This window comes from Myodes glareolus, chromosome 1, assembly GCF_982192425.1.
Source record: "Myodes glareolus chromosome 1, mMyoGla1.1, whole genome shotgun sequence".
NCBI lineage: Eukaryota > Metazoa > Chordata > Mammalia > Rodentia > Cricetidae > Myodes > Myodes glareolus.
The window spans coordinates 122,957,831-122,973,877 of NC_142026.1; the positions used below are offsets into that span (position 1 = coordinate 122,957,831).

The window sequence follows — 16,047 nt, forward strand, 5'->3', positions numbered from 1 at the left end:
AAAGCACTAGAAAGACCGTAGAAAGACTAGACACAGGTAGTTTTCAACATCACTACCCATTTCAGCTTAGCATTGCCAGCTTTTACCTGGACAAGTCACGCCTCTGCCTCTGGAATCTACTTCTATATACTGACACTGCATGTTCATTTCTTTAAAATAAGCACATTAAGTGAACTGTTATACATCAATTTGAAAACTGTAGGCTCTTGACTATTCATGACCACACTTGATTTTCCCAAAAAGACACAATTCTTATGTTCTGACAGAGAAGTGTGTGAAGTATAATTGTGGGAACGTTTCAAGATTATCAACCAAGACAGGTTTCTGTTTGATGTTAACTTACAAAATTTCAATTTTTTAGATGTCTTAAAACAATACCAGTGTATTTTTATAGACATATAGTTCACTATATGAACATTTGAAAAGCCCCTCAAAAAGTCAAACCCTTTGTATTCTGAATATTTAATTTTATTCAAACAATATGTCAAATTCAAACTTATAGTGAGGTATATTTTCTTTTCAAACATTAGATACCTAGGAAAATATGAAACACCATGAAAAATTTCAAGTTAAATTCATAGGCTTGCTTTGTTTTTACTTTAATCTGTCATATAATACATTGTGCCTTGACTCCTCAGATACGTAATTTAATGAAAAAAGAACTGAATATGATCATTTTTAGCATAAGAGCAGTAAGAAAAAGGATGAAAGCATTTCTGTGAGTTGTTTTAAAAGCATGAAATCATTATTGTGCCTTTATGTAAGTACTGGAGATCACATACGATCACTAATGAGAAAAGTAACAGAAAAACTTAATAACAATCTTCTGGCAGTGTTTAAATAACTGAATGTGTTCTGTGAAAAAAAATCTATGCAGGAAAAATTTTGAATCAAAGTTTTGCTTTTGATAGTATGGGCTTCAACCCACAGAAAGCATAAACAATAAATTTTTTGGTCAAGTTCTTTTCAGTTTGAGAAACAAAAATTTTTAGAACTTAAATATGCACACCATTAATGAGTAATTTGAAAAATTATGCAGATAAAGATTAGATTACCCTGTCTAGCAATGTTCCAACAATTTCACACATTTCAAATATTAAGGCAATTTTTTCCAACTAACAGTACATTATAAAAATATATGTCACAGCAAAACAGTATGTACATAGTGACAAAAAATTTAGCTAGTTGTAGTCTTTAATACATTAATACAGTGTCACATATTACAAAGAACTCAGACCAGGTGCTGCCTGTATGTGCAAGTAAACACAGTTCTTAAAGCACGGGTTTTAAAACTGAGCGGAGTGAACGTCCTTCTCTAGTGAGTTCTCGAGTCACACACATGCACGGCAGTGGGACTGCTTCCTCCCGTTTCTCTATAACATTGTAACTGCAGTTCTTCAAGTGGTCAGCCATGCTTAGGATGTCAGCAAATTTCCATTCATTAACAGAACAAAATGCAGTACTGAATCGCCATACCTAAAAGAAAATTCTACTTTAGATTTAAATAGTCCAATAGACAGAAAATCAGAATGCCCTTTTGGCTCTGCTCTAGCTGTTGTACTTCTATTGATATAGAAACATAAAATATCAAGTTATAAACAGCTTAAAATTAAATTAAAAAGGAATAAATCCATTGCTATTCAGGTTTGTCAAAAGTGGCATTATCCACTTCCTCCTATAAACTTTTAAAATCATCTCTAGGTTACTCGTGATACCAAATGCAATTTGTTTAGTAATATTACATTGTCTAGGAAATAATGAACAGGAATATGTGTGCAGTGCATTTTCAGTGCATTTTTTTCCTAAATATTTTCATAGCTGCAGTTGGGTTAGTCTATACAACTTGGATGCCACAAAGACCGAAAGCCAGCTTCACACGGTAAGCAGTAAATGCTCTAGAAAGTAGCAGTACTGGGATGGGGGTGGCATTCCTAACAATTTCTCAAGAGGGTAACGGCTTCCAAAGTAGCCAGATGCCTTAAAACTCTGTGACAACACAATTTTTCAGCTAACAAGAGCAACTATCATTGCTGCCAGGCCTATAATCCCAGCTACCCAGGGGACGAGGCAGGAGGATAACAAACTTTAGTCCTACCTGAACTACCAAGTGAATTCTAGGCCAGCCTGGGTAATTCAGTGAAGGCCTCCATTACAGTAAAAAAGAAAAAAGGGGACTGGGAATCAGCTAAGTAAGAATATTTGCATAGCACACAGGAACCCCTAAATTCAACCCCTGGAACCACTATAAATAAATATATAAACAAATATTTGACAAGTTAGCGTTGTTTTCAAAGTGGGGGCAGTAATGTAATGTAATGTCATGTCATGTAAAAATGCAAGCTATCTAACACAATGCAGGTGTTTAAGTGTGAACACCAGGGAGACATATCCACAATCTTTAAGACAAGAAATAAACATCCGTATTCTAAGTCAAGGTGACTAGAATATGAAGTGACAGAAGGAGACTGAAGAGGCAAGGAAAGATTAGAAGACAGTTTGAAGGCTTCATAAAGGGGTTGGCCTCTATTCCTGAGGCAATGGATAAATATTAAATAAGTTTTAAGCACTACATCAACTACAATATAAAATATAATTAAAACACATAATTCTAACTTTTATATAGAGACTATATTGGAGAAGAACCCAAAGCTGTGGTAGTAATCCAGAAAGACTCAAAGGTAAAATGGTGAGGCAAATCTGAGAGGTTTGAAAAAGGACCAATCAACTAGAATTTGGGAATAAAGGGGATAGAAAAGAGTCAACCCTAACACCTAAAGCTTTGGTTTGGGCAGCTGAGTAAACAAAGATGCTACTTCCTGGGATTAAGTGGGTAGAGGGGCAGAGTAAGCTGGACATCCTAAGTCCAGGGGAAGCTATGGGATAATCAAGCAGACTTGCTCAGTAGATGTTTGCTTGTTGGTTTACAATTTAATCCTCAAGACTAGGTCACTGTAGAAATTTACACTACCAGAAAATATTTCATTTCATATATAAATACTAGTGACTAAGGACAAAAACAATTACAGTATCTTACTCCAAAGAACAGAGATGCCCTTGATCATTTAGAAAATAAAAATACACATATATAGCTAACTGAAAAACTCTATGTCACCAGAACACCCTTTCGGGAGGGAGGAGGGATTCAAAACAATTTATATGTTCATTCTTTGGTCAAAGTCTCAATAAAACAGAGAAGCAGACACAGACTTTTTAAAAGACTAGAGCAGTGAGTAAAGATAAAACCTAAGGGGCAAGAATAAATTAACAAAAGTCTGAATGCTATGCAGCCAAATACTGTTTGTTCGTTTTTATGTAAAAATTCATACTATGTGTTGTGGAACATTTTAACTATGCAAAGATGTGTTATATTTGTTTATGCTGCGGAATATTTTAATTGTGTAAGATGTGTGTAAATTTGTCTCTGCTGCATTTGTTTAACAATGTAAGATGTGTGGTTATTTAGTTAAAGATGGGCTGCATTTGTTTCATGTTGCCTGACCAGGGCACCTGAGTGCTCTAATAAAAAACTGAATGGCCAACAGCTAAGCAGAAGAGGTACAGGTTGGGCTGCTAGACAGAGAGAATAAGTAGAATAAGTAGGAGGAGATGAGAAGAAGAGAACAAACGAGGGATAAAGAGAGGGACATGCCAGGGTCAGTCAGTCACGCAGATGCCAGTCAGCCAGACACGAGAGAGAAGCAGTGAAGGTACGATGTACAGAAGGAAAGAGAAGGTAAAAAGCCATGAGGCAAAGGGTAGATAAAGAGAAACAGGTTAATTTGAGTTAAAAGAGCTAGCCAGAAATGAGCCTAAGCTATGCTGAGCATTCACAACTAATAAGAAATCCCCACGTCATGATTTGGGAGTCGGTTGATGGTACAATTATGGGTCTCTATCAGAGGTACTGTGATTGCCTTGGATAGAGCTTCTAATAGAAGAAACTAGGAAAAACAGAGTGTAAATAAAATTTAAGGCTACCTAAATTTCCATATCAATTTTCTAAATAATATTCATCCCCCTTTGCAGTAAACCCAGAGTCTCCATACACAGTAACAAACTCGTCATTCTTCTCACCCAGCATCACTCACCCATTCAGGCCATCACCTAAGCAGTTTGTTGGTCAATTACTAGGATAACTGTTGTAACAGCTATAGATAAGTATGTGTGTGTTGTGTGTACGTATTTCTCATCCTGAAAAAGACACTATTAAGAATAGAGACAATTGAAGGCCAAAGGAAATCCTCTCCTAGGTTCCTCAGCTGGGTGACAATGTTTCAGACAAAACTAGAAGAAGACAGGTAGTAACACAGACACAAAGTGGTTAGTGAGGAAGTGAAGGAAAATTTGTTATCTGAAGACACACAAGTATTAGAACAGACTTTAAAGCCAAGAAATCTATGATACACTAGTGACTGCGACTAAGAATTCTAATGACTTTAGTCCTCTATTATCACTTTTAAAATGTGCCATCATACTGACTTAGTACATTATAGGTTATGGTCACTTTTTCAAAAAGTTATTAGATGTATTAATAAGTGCCTATTTTATGTTAAAAGAGATTGATAAATTAAAATTAAACTAACCTTTTCCTTTATCTGCCATGATGAATTTCCTTCTGGATACTTCTTTTTCCCCCACTGCAATATTACCATTCCACGAGACTGGAGTAGACTGCCACACACATCTCTCATTAGCCTAGATACACATGCAAGCTGGCATAAACTGAAGCCGTCAAGAAAGCCTGCAATATGTTGCAGTACCTCAAATGGGAGACTGCTTAGATGGTCACTACGTAATCCCAACACACAGTTTCTAGATGGCTCTTCTAATACTGTAGATACACATGGCTGAACTCCAAATGATCTTAAATGGCGATCATGTATAATCTTTGCTCCTTGTGTTGATGGACAAAATCTACGCTGAGAATAGGTGCAACCATAGTAAGCCAAAGGACACCTCTGTTCCATCCACCCATTGAGTCCAGCATGAATGTCACCATGTACATTCTTAAAATGGGAAGAAAATTCTTTTCTTCTAAATAACTGTCCACATACAAAGGTAAACATTGAACGCTGCTTAGGCTGGTACCGAGCAACACATTCCAAAACTAAATCCAGCCCAAGTGTCTGAAAAGGGCTTGGATTTGAAAGCTGTGGATTGGCATGATCGCATGCTGAAGCTGAAGCTATTTCTCCAACCATTGTATCTGTAGCTAATATTGCAGATGGAAGTGAAAAAGTCTGTGTTCCAAAGTCAATGTGATAAACATCAACCATGCGGCTATCTGATATACCCCTCCCACCTGGAGAATCTCCCAGACAAAACAGTAATGCTGCTGTAATCAGATCTATTCCTTGGAGGTCCATGGGATCTTCTGCAACTTCTAAATCTGATGTATCGACTGCTTTGTCTTCCTTGGGTATATACCATGAATTAGAAAGAAACTTGAATGAAGGAGCATGACTGAAGGGCGATTCATCAAGATCCTTCAAGCTCCCTAAGTCTACCTTCTTCCAATACAAGTCCTCCTCACCATCTTCATCTGGCATGAGGATATGTTGAAATGTGCTATCCGGCAAAGCACTGAAAGGAATTATTTCCCTAAGTTGTGCTGCTACTAAAAGTGAACTGGAAGGTTCTGAAGTACCATCTGCTGCTGCACATTCTCCATTTTCTATATTTCTTTCTATGGAATCTGCAGGAAAACTGTGATCCTGGTCTTTGACCTGTGAACATGTATTTTCCAAAGGAAAGCCATTACAAAGAGTAGAAGTACCAATAGAACTTGTATGTAAGTCGCACAGCAAATCACTTGAACCATTTTGTTCAAACTGCGCATTCTGACTTGCGCCATTATGGTCAACTCCACCTACTGCTCCTATCTCATCCTCATGAAGGTGGTCCTGGTCTTTTAAGTTTCTGTCCTGGACGCTATCTCTGTTATTCTCATCTATGTCATTTGTGGTGGCATGAAGACTTGTATTTAGTATGCCAATGTCTCTTGTGGCAGAATTCAGGATATCTAAAGCAGCAGCCAAACTTCTGGTTGTTTCTACAGTAGCTTGATAAAGTGCACCATAAGATTCTTCATCAACAGATACCAACCCATTAGTACATGGCATTTCCTGAACACTTGACTTCACTGAAATTTGTTCTCTAGGTTCAGACATTTTATCAGTTGCTTTTGACATCATGGTGGCCACTTTGAGAGATTCCAAAAGCATTCTTTGATCTTGAAGAGCCAAGGCCATGTCTAATTGTGCCACTTCATCCACATCTCTGCTTAGATTTTCATATGATTTCCGGTCTGCGTAACTAACTGGCCATCGGTTCCATTCCATTGTACAGCACACCACACTTGCAGGACACATTTCTAGATGTTCAGCGACTTTATTTCGCGCCATGGTAAATGGACATCCGAAGTTACTATTTAAGCAAGGTACTCGTTCAAAGGGACACAAGAGTCGATGCTCATCAGCTTTACAAGAATGGAAAACTGCTCCACAAACCAAAGGACAACCAATCAAGTCACAGGAAATCCCAGGCTCTGGTCTGGTCATACACCGTCTACTGACACAGCTCACACAGTGTGAGTGCTGCTGCACCTCTTCTTCCATAATGGCCAGTCCAGTTCTAGTATTTCAAACAGAAAAAGGTAAACAAAGTCATTAGACAAAAAATGGCTGATCTTTCAAAACTGTATAATAAATCAAATCACCAATATAGTTTATGTTATTCTTAAGAATGAAACATGTAAAGTACATACAAATATTTAAGTGGTTAATTTGATATATAATTAATACATCCTAAAGGAGCTTAAACACTTTTAGTAACAATCTAGTATTTCAAAAGTCATAGTTTCACATTTACATACTAGGTAACAATATATATAATATGCATATTATGGCTTCCAAATATAATATTCAAAATTTAAATAAATTATAATAAAAGTGTTCCTTTAACTCCCAAATTTCAGAGAATACTATAGATTTTAGCTTTTAAATTTCAATTAACTTGATTTTGATATGCCTCATTGCAGACCCCTCATCATGTTGTTGAGAATACATGCATATATATATTACTTCTGATGGCCAGCTCTCATTCACTTTACTAAATATGAGTCTCTTGCTAGTCACTAGGTACCAGGCACCGTGTTCCCTCTAGCAATATATAGGGGAATTAGTATCTCCTCTTGAAGGAGTTACAAAACTTCATCACATTATGTGGGTCAAAACAATCGGAGGAAAATGCAAGCACAGCGAAGATAATTAGCATAGAAAGGAAGCAGGGTAAATTAGTAAGAAAGGGAAATTCATTTCTGAAGTAACAGCAAAAGAATTGACAAAATATGTTCAATCTTCCTAATATTAATGGATTATGGTGAAATGCAAGAAAGTCGTGAGAAATGAGGCCTAAACGGAACTGGGCCAATCATGAATGTAATATGCTAGTCTATGGATTTCAGTCTTTTAGTAAGTGAAAGTCATTTTAACTTTAAGGGAGGAGAAACTATCTATGAAATAACAAAGGATTATAGACACTCATCTTCTTTTTAATTTTCTATTTATCCTTTGTGTCTTTTACATTATGGCTCCACACCACATCTCTGAACCTCACCCATCTCCTTCCCCCGACATGGATAATAAAATTTAAGAGAAGAAATGCCCTCCCACCATGAGATGGGAAGATGGGAGGTTCTCATCATGGAAGCTGCAGTGTGACACAGTGAGTCACACAGCAAACCCCTCCTCCATCCATAGTTTTTTGTTTTTGTTTTTGTTTTTTTTTTCACGCAGGCACTCATTCAAAGAATAACTGGTCTGGTTCAAGGTCCCTGGTTTCTGAGACTCTTCCTGGACATTCCATTGCTGCCCTGTGTCATGGAGATCTTGTAGCCCTGGGTCCACAAGAGTAACTCACCCAACCACCCACACTGTTTTCCAGGACACAACAGATGGGGTGGATGTTGGGGTAGGTCAACACATAATCCTGGTCCTGGGCCTAGGAAACTGCAGGGTTGCTCAGTCCACCAACTCTCCCTTGTCCTCACCACCAGGGTGACCTCTCCTGCACTGCCCAGGCTAGTTCACCTCCTTGCAGCAAGAAGCAAGGGGTAGGGCCACTTCTCCCACTTTCACATCCTCAGGGTTGGTTCTCTCACACCTACACCACTGTGTTGTACGGGAGAGAAGTAGAGGTAGCTCTCCTGAGTGCTACAACTGATGATGAGAGCAGGGCCAGCTCTTCCACCAGCTTCAGGTGTTGATGGGGTGGGGATGGCACTCTCTCCTCCGCCCATGTCTGACCTGACAGAGGAGTAGGCCAGTTCTTCCATGCTCACTACTTCTCACCACATTAACAACAAGGGAATTGGCTCTATTGTGCTGCCCATGGGAGGTGCATGGCCTACTCTCCTGCACTCTCTCATCTTAAAACTGATTGTTTTTTTAACATTGCATCAAGCAAAGTTTATACCAAAAATAAGAGAAAGTGTAAACAAAATATGCTGACTTAACTGTAAGCTTATTCAATACATTTTTCCCTAAAATCTTTAACTGCTTCATTTGTTTCTATTAGCAGTGAAAAGTTAAATAATACTTGTCTTTTGCTATCATTCTTATTTCCAAGTCAAATTTTAAGAAAAACGAACCAAAACGTGTCGTTTCCTATGCACATATTCAGCAGCCCTCTCATCTGTCTTCACTATTACTACCCCACATTAAGACTACACTATAAAGGTCCTCATCGATCTAAAGGGCTCTTTTCTTCTTGCCTCCTCCAGCTCCCATCCCCTTGGCTGTACCTTTAGGATTACTAACTACTCCTCTTGGACTGTTCACCTTCCCTTCCCCATGTTATCACACTCAACCAAGTTCCCCCCATCTCTCTGGATGGTCTTTCCTTAAACACTAATTTTCTTCAGGATTTCATGTCATTTTTCATGACACTATTCCTCCTGGGTGTGCTAGGTTTTTCCAACTTTCATTTACCATCTATAGGCAGAAAACTCTTATTTACATGCTGCCTAAAAATGCTCCAAACTCCAGACCTCTACAGCTATTATATAGTTCTACCTGTACACTGCAGAGGCAATTCAACTTGGTGTTTTCCAAAATAAATTAAACTACAGTGTATAATTTCTAAATAAAAAGATTTGTAGCCTATTTTCTTCATTGGGTGCAGACGGCTGCTGACTCTCTAGCATGTATCTCCATAAATTCTAATTGATTTAGGTGGGTAACCACTCCACAAATTGTTACTTTTTTCTGGTTGAAGACTAACATTCCTCAACAGGAACAGCAAAAACCTAGCTGTTACTAACAGAGCTCCTCTTTACGAGTAGCAAAGTCCCAAGTTGATATTGTGATGGTCAACAATGCCAGAGAACAATGTACACATTCAACAACAAATCGGCTTTAAATTGTGCTTAAAAATAACGGCATGAGATGAATACTTCCAAAAATGTTGTTTTCTTACAAATTCTATAGGCAAGAGCTTATTCTAAATTTAAACTAGTTGTACTCAAAGAACAAGAGAAGAAATGAGAGATTAACTATGGCAAATATTTATAATTAAAGCAATGAAAATGTTTAATAAGAATTAAGACAAACCTAGCTGAGGAATTAGATTGTGAAAACAGCTGGAGCTTTCTTATTTTGCAATAACAAGACTGAGTTTATCTCACATGCTAGAGGTTAAGCTTGACTGTTGCTAAGAGAGAAACCTAAAACTACAAGCTGTTTCAACAGTGACCACCGCCTTTAGGACTTCAATGAGCACGTTATGCTGTTGCACACACCATCACATAATCACATCAGGCAGAGCACATCTTAAAGATAGTACCCAATTCAAAGGTGCAATTCTGACTAACCTGCAAAAACAGTAACAACTTGCAAAGGTAGAAAGAGAAGGTTCTCAAGTTTCAAAATAAGTAGCCTCTTCCACATTACCCTTTCTCAACAAAAATGTTTACAAAAAAAAGGCAGCCTCAGCAACACGTCTATAGTATTTTATTACTTTTTGAAGTAAACTTAGAAAAGGGGGTAATATTAATTGTATTACCTACTGTAATGCCAAGTCAGTTTCCTGCAACTCAGAGAAAAATAGTGTTCAGAAGCAGTAAGTGACCTTCCCAAAGTCATCTATCTAGTTAAGTCACAAGACGGGACTTAAATGTATATCTTATCAATTTTCATGTGGAATAGTGGACATGTTTACTTATTAAAAAGTTAAGAAAATAGCTCTTTAAAAAAAAAGAAAATAGCTCTTTAACAATTGGTGATTTAATTTTAAGATGTTATTTGAGGAATGAAGATTACACAATTTTGCTTGTAGTTTATTCTAACACTTAATCACTCTTGTGGGTCTATAATTGCTAAAGCACATTACTTTTCTTTGACCACATGTTTTAAATATGAACATATGAAACAGTATGAATTTAACCATTCTCAATATAGCTATACAAAGTAGGAATCTACATCAAGTTTACTTTATAGTTAAATATACAAAGAAATAAGAAAATATAACATCAGTCTTTCTAGGGAGAGAGATTTGGCTTCAAACTTTAAAGTTCTTCCATATTTATCCTTTTTCTAATCAAGATCATTATTATAAAATTTAAAAAGCCATCACAGAGTATTTCAAATTGCTCACGAATCCTGTGAAACAGGTTTTAAAACTTCAATCTTTGATTTATCAGTTGAACAATGACACAGCAGGCCTAGCAGAAAACATGTTGCTAAAATTATGTCTTCAAGTTCAAGATGAGCTTTATTAAACTCAAGAGGTTTTAAAAAACAAGTTAAAATCAATTTCTATTAAGCTACACTTGAAAGAATTATTGAAAAGTTTCATTAGACTAAACATTATTTGTAAATGATGGAATGTTTTACAATAGTTTCCATTTTCTCTAACAGAAGTTGGTTGCCAACTTATACTCTGTGGCTGACTAGCAATCCTTAAAAATAGTTTTAAGACATGGCATTTTCCCATACAATGAAATGAGAGCTTGCCATTTAAGGCACAGAGACAGTACCCCCAACAATTGCTCAAAATTCACTAAAACACATAAGGAGATAAACATAAACATAAACTAGCACTATTTTAAGACATTAAGAATAAGAGTTGTTTAATGCAACTCATGGCTGTTTCTAATGCCAGCAGTTCCTAAGACACACACACAAATACACACACCTCTCCTCCTGATAAGCCATGTGTCTCAACTCCAGTTTCAGCTTGTGACCCTCCCCTAGGACCCAAGGCAAGGCCTGGAGCCCTTACAAAATGCATGCTTATTACAGGCTGTACTTTAGGGCATTACTAGGGACAACTGAAAATAAATCATCCCTTTTTAAAATAACTAGTTCTATAGCAAAGCATAATCTCCAAGAACACCAAAACCATCTCTGTCTCATACCATCCTTATGTTCCCCGAATTCAAAATCGTGCTTTGAGATTCATTTGTGTAAATATACAAATGAAAGAATACAAGAAAATCAATTCCCATTCTTGATTTCATGAAAATACACCATGACATAAAAAAACTTACAGATTTAACATTTCAAAATTAGTTTAAAACAAAATATCTCAACCAGTCACACAGAGTTAATGGTGTTCAAACACTTCCTAAGCACCTGGCTAATGTGTCCTGGGTAGCACATATATATATATGTGTGTGTGTGTGTGTGTGTGTGTGTGTGTGTGTGTGTGTGTGTATGAATGTGTCCTGGGTATCATATATGTGTGTGTGTGTGTGTGTGTGTGTGTGAAGGAAAAGAGAAAAAATAATAGGAAAGACAATCAAAAGGTAACTTCAATTTTCTACCTTTTTAAAACCTTAGAAAACTGAATATAGAGAAAAGTATCAGGTTCAATAAGGAAGGACAATAGTTGTTGCCAGTACATGTACAAGTGAGCAGGGCACAAAGGAAAATCAGCTCAAAATATGAAGTGGCAGCAGCCTAACCAACTGCTTAGCATAGTATTACATTTGTGTATTAGATGAAACAGACTTCTAAGCAAACCTGTCTAATGTAAGGCTGATGTGGAGCCAATCTTGTCTAATTAATTATAAGGAAGTCCATTACCAAAATTAACAATTTAGCAACCAGTTACAAGTGTCTCTAGGAAACCTTACCTTTCGTATAGTCAGAGGTACTAGTATCTAGTAAATAGAAACACTGAATGACCCACTAATCAATAGGTGCATTTAGTTTTGAAGATAAATCTATACTTCAGTCATTCTATGTGCTTTTAAAGGGTGGAGGTGGTATCCAGGTAGCTCAGCAGTAAAGCACTTAGCTAGCAGATACAAGCGCTTGGACTCTGTTTTGAACACAGTAAAAACAAAACAACAAACAACATAGAAGACTTAAATCCACGGTGGTGGTGGTGGTGCAGATGCCTACACATGATCAAAGTTAGAAAGTTAGATTACCACTAAATTTCCAACTCATAGCACATACTCCCAAACCCAAAGGTGTTCTAGTTCCACTTTACTGCTGTGGTAACAAAACATGAATCAAAAGCAACTCCAGGGTGGAAAAGGATTGTTTCAGCTAACACTTCCAGGTGTCAGGGTAGGAACTCAAGCAGAAACTGTGATGGAATGCTGCTTTTTGGCCTGCTCACTGTTTGATGCTCAGCTAGCCTTCTTATATAGTCCAGGACCATCTATCAGTCTAGGGATAGATAGGGCTGGGCCCTCCCACATCAATTAAGACTAAAGACAATCCAGCATGGCATCCACCCAGGACAGAGTGAGCTAGGCAATTCCTCAACTGAGGCTTTTTCTCTCAGATAACTCTAGGTTTTGTCAAGTTGACAACTGAGACTAACCAAATGGATAAATGAGTTATATTTTCTAATTATTTTATTAAACTTTACTTCTGGCTTTAAAGAAAAATGAACTAATGACATGAATATTTTCATGTTCTTATCCATCCTTCCTAATGTCCTATAATCAAAACATACATCTGTCATTTTTAAACCCGGTCATGGTTAAAGATTTTTAAATAAAAGTTCTAACTATTCACAATTTTCTCCACTAAACAAATAATCATAGACTTAGATCAGAAATTAAAATGGTAGAAAACATTAAATACCCAGAAAAGAACCTACTTGAATTAATACACAGATAAAAATAGGTCTACCCAAATGGCAGGACTCCGTGGAAGACAGCAAGGGGGAGGGGGTTTCTACCGAGCCTCAGCTTTGGATCTTGAGGCGATGATTCTTTGAAAACAATCCAGAATTTCTGAAAGGCTGATTACAGTTATGTCTGTGCTCAATAGTATATAGACATAGTTACCGCCAAATGTTTTACTTTACAGCCAGACTTATACACATCTTTAAATATTACTTAAATTTATAAAGCTTACTAAATGCAGCTCTGAGGAGCTACTCTACCCCACTACTAACTTTAACCACTCTTTACAACAAAGACACCTTTTTGATTCAAAACAAAAACACCTAGGTTTTAAATGAGGTATATTTGTGTCTAATACTTTCCTTTTAGCATGCACAATATACAAGCTACTACTTCAACTTGAATCTCTCCTATCCACCACAGTTAATACGAGACTTAATGATTTTCACTCAGTCTTCTTAAAAGTTTTATCATTAAATATAATGTATAAATACAATGACATTCTCCAAGAACATGCCCAGCAAGAATAACCCCAAATAAGAATAATAATAAAAATAAGAATAATATAAAAAAAATTATAAATAAAATTATATATTTTTATATATATATAAATAAAATTATATAAAAATTATAAATAAAAAAAAAAGAATAATATAAAAATAAACACCAGTCTTAGAACCTTATTTAAGATTAGCTAACAGTCGCACTTTAGAAACAGGCTATATCAAATAGTAAACACATCAACTAAAGCCTGTTTGAGTGACCTTAAAGCACCTTTCCAATCACGCAGGAAGTGTTAACAATTATTTTATACAATATTACTTTTGAAAGCGTACTTTATTTAAGTATTTTGTAACTTAAAAAATATACAAGAAACCCCAAACATGAATCTAAAGATTCAAAAATACTGGACTGAAATTAAACGAATACTATATAGGCAAACTTCACTTTCATATACTACTCATAAAACTATTTCTAGAATCACATACACACATACAAAAGCTTATGTCACTGTATTAAGTGTCAGGTACAAGCTGGCAATCTAAAAAGTTAGCAAAACACCATGTTGTCCCCAACTAAACTCCTACAGTAAAAAACAGTGACTAAGCAGAAGGAAGAGTGATTCAACGCAACAGCAGAGGGAACGCGTGCCTTAGAAAAACCCAGCAGGAACCCTTCATGTTATTCTTTTCTTTTTGCCAGTCAGCATGGGATTGTCTTGGAAAACTTTTGACACAAAAACGTGCAAACCATGTTAATGTAACTTACTATGTCTGAAATTTTGCAAACAGCAAATGAAAAAAAAAATCCAGAAACTCTCTGAGACTTCGTATTAAAACTTTTAACCCTCACTGATACCAGAATGCCCATAAATAACTTCATCTTGGATCACAGTCAACAAAGCAATCATGGGAGAAAAGGTCAACTCCTTCCCAAGCATCTTTTATCCGGGATTTAACCACAGGGCTCAAGAAAGGGAGGTAAACACGGGCCGCCATCGAGGTAAAAATGTAATCTAGTCCCGGGTGACTCTGCACCCACCGTGCGTTCCACGTCCTGTTTCCAATCTGGGACTCCGTAAGCAGGACCCAGAAACTTGGTGGGGGAGAGTCCTAAGTTTCCCTTTAACAAGGGCCAAGGCTAAGCCTGGGCGCCTCTCACTTCCATGAATGGAAAAGTTACCAACTTCGCTCATCCCGAGCAGACAGTAGGAGATGCCTCGCAGACCTTTAACCCGTTTGTGCCCAAACCACCCCAGTTCATTTCCCACAAGCCAGAGGGGGCGACCCCGGCTTCCCGGGGTTCCCCTCTGCACACGGAGAGGAGCCCTCACCCGGGTCTGTGTTCCCGGGGGTCGGGGCGCCATTGGCCGGGCGGCTCAGAGGGCCACACACACAGACTAGCGGGCGAGGTCCCGTGTCCCCGCCGAGCAGGACAGGCCCAGGGCTACGCCGACTCCACCGGGCCCGCCGCCCCCTCGGTCCGCGCCCTCCCCAGCCGCTGACCCGGCGCAGCCCCGTCGCCCGCGTCCCCGCGCCAACCTCCCGCGGCCTCGCTACACTCACCGGCCCGCGCGCCCGCAGCGCCGCTCAGGCCCCGGCTGCCCTGGCCGTCGTGCCCGGCGGCTCCGCACCGTCACCGCAACCGAACCGAGAACGGAGCCCGGCCCGTCCGACACCTCTGAGCCTCCGCCCCGGCCGGACCGCCGCCTTTTCTCCTCGGCCTCCAACCGCCACCGCCCTCCTCGTGCGCCCCGCCCCGCTGCGCCCCGCCCCCCTCGGCCCGGCAGTGGGCAGGCGGGCCCGCGCACGCACGGCCCGCGGGGACGCGCACGCTGTCCTCTGCCGGGGCCGCGACCTGGTGGGGGCGGACCCAGAGAACTCGCTGGAGAGCGTCTGCTTGGGCGCGTCCCCGCCTCTCCCGGCGGTGCTCCCGCACGCCTCCCGCTGTGCTCCTAGCCCGGGTCGGCTCCCGGACCTTGCTTTTCGGGAAGGGATCCCAGAGCTCCTGTGTCACTGTGGAGGACGCTGGCACCGAGGAGCGCTCGTGACCCGTGCTCCTCGCTCGCCCGCCCGCAGCTCGCACTCGCAGGAACTAGGTCAGCTCCAGGTTGTCGGTGGTAACGGCCACCACCTCACGTGCCCTAGCCCTGTGACTCGGTGACCCGTTTCCCCTTGTAGGGCTCTGCTGTCCGGCAGTCCGCGGAGGACGGCTTCCGTGGGCGACCCACGCGGCCTCCAGAGGGCGCGGCGCGGCTTCTGGGAAATTCCTTGGGGGCGAAAGCGCGGTCACCCTGCTACACACAGTTCCCGTAGGCGGCCCGGTTACTACCGCCGGCCCCGGCTGTGCGGCGGGGCGGGGGACGGTGATGTCACCGATGCCCACCGTCTGCAGACCAA

The 16,047-nt window shown here is 39.5% G+C and overlaps 1 protein-coding gene across 2 annotated transcripts; it reads right to left on the reverse strand.

Moving 5' to 3' along the window:
• Positions 1-446: 446 nt before the first annotated feature.
• On the reverse strand, positions 447-15,363 carry Fbxo30 (F-box protein 30). 2 transcript variants are annotated; one of them, XM_085688529.2, is made up of 3 exons: positions 15,214-15,363; positions 4,584-6,633; positions 447-1,476 (listed from the first exon to the last, which is right to left on the reverse strand). In XM_085688529.2, the coding sequence occupies exons 2-3, from the start codon at positions 6,615-6,617 to the stop codon at positions 1,273-1,275; spliced, it is 2,238 nt and encodes a 745-aa protein (XP_085544655.1). In that variant the 5' UTR covers positions 6,618-6,633; positions 15,214-15,363; the 3' UTR covers positions 447-1,272. The 2 variants fall into 2 exon arrangements, with proteins under 2 accessions (XP_085544655.1, XP_048280977.1); XM_048425020.3 differs by lacking the exon at positions 15,214-15,363 and adding an exon at positions 14,982-15,042.
• Between the last annotated feature and the right edge of the window lie 684 nt (positions 15,364-16,047).

Coding starts and splice junctions, on each gene's coding strand:
- Fbxo30 (XM_085688529.2), bottom strand. CDS start 6,617: ATGGAAGAAGAGGTGCAGCAGCACTCACACTGTGTGAGCTGTGTCAGT. Junction 1,477..4,583: donor CATGGCAGATAAAGGAAAAG/GTTAGTTTAATT, acceptor ATTTTCTTTTAG/GTATGGCGATTCAGTACTGC.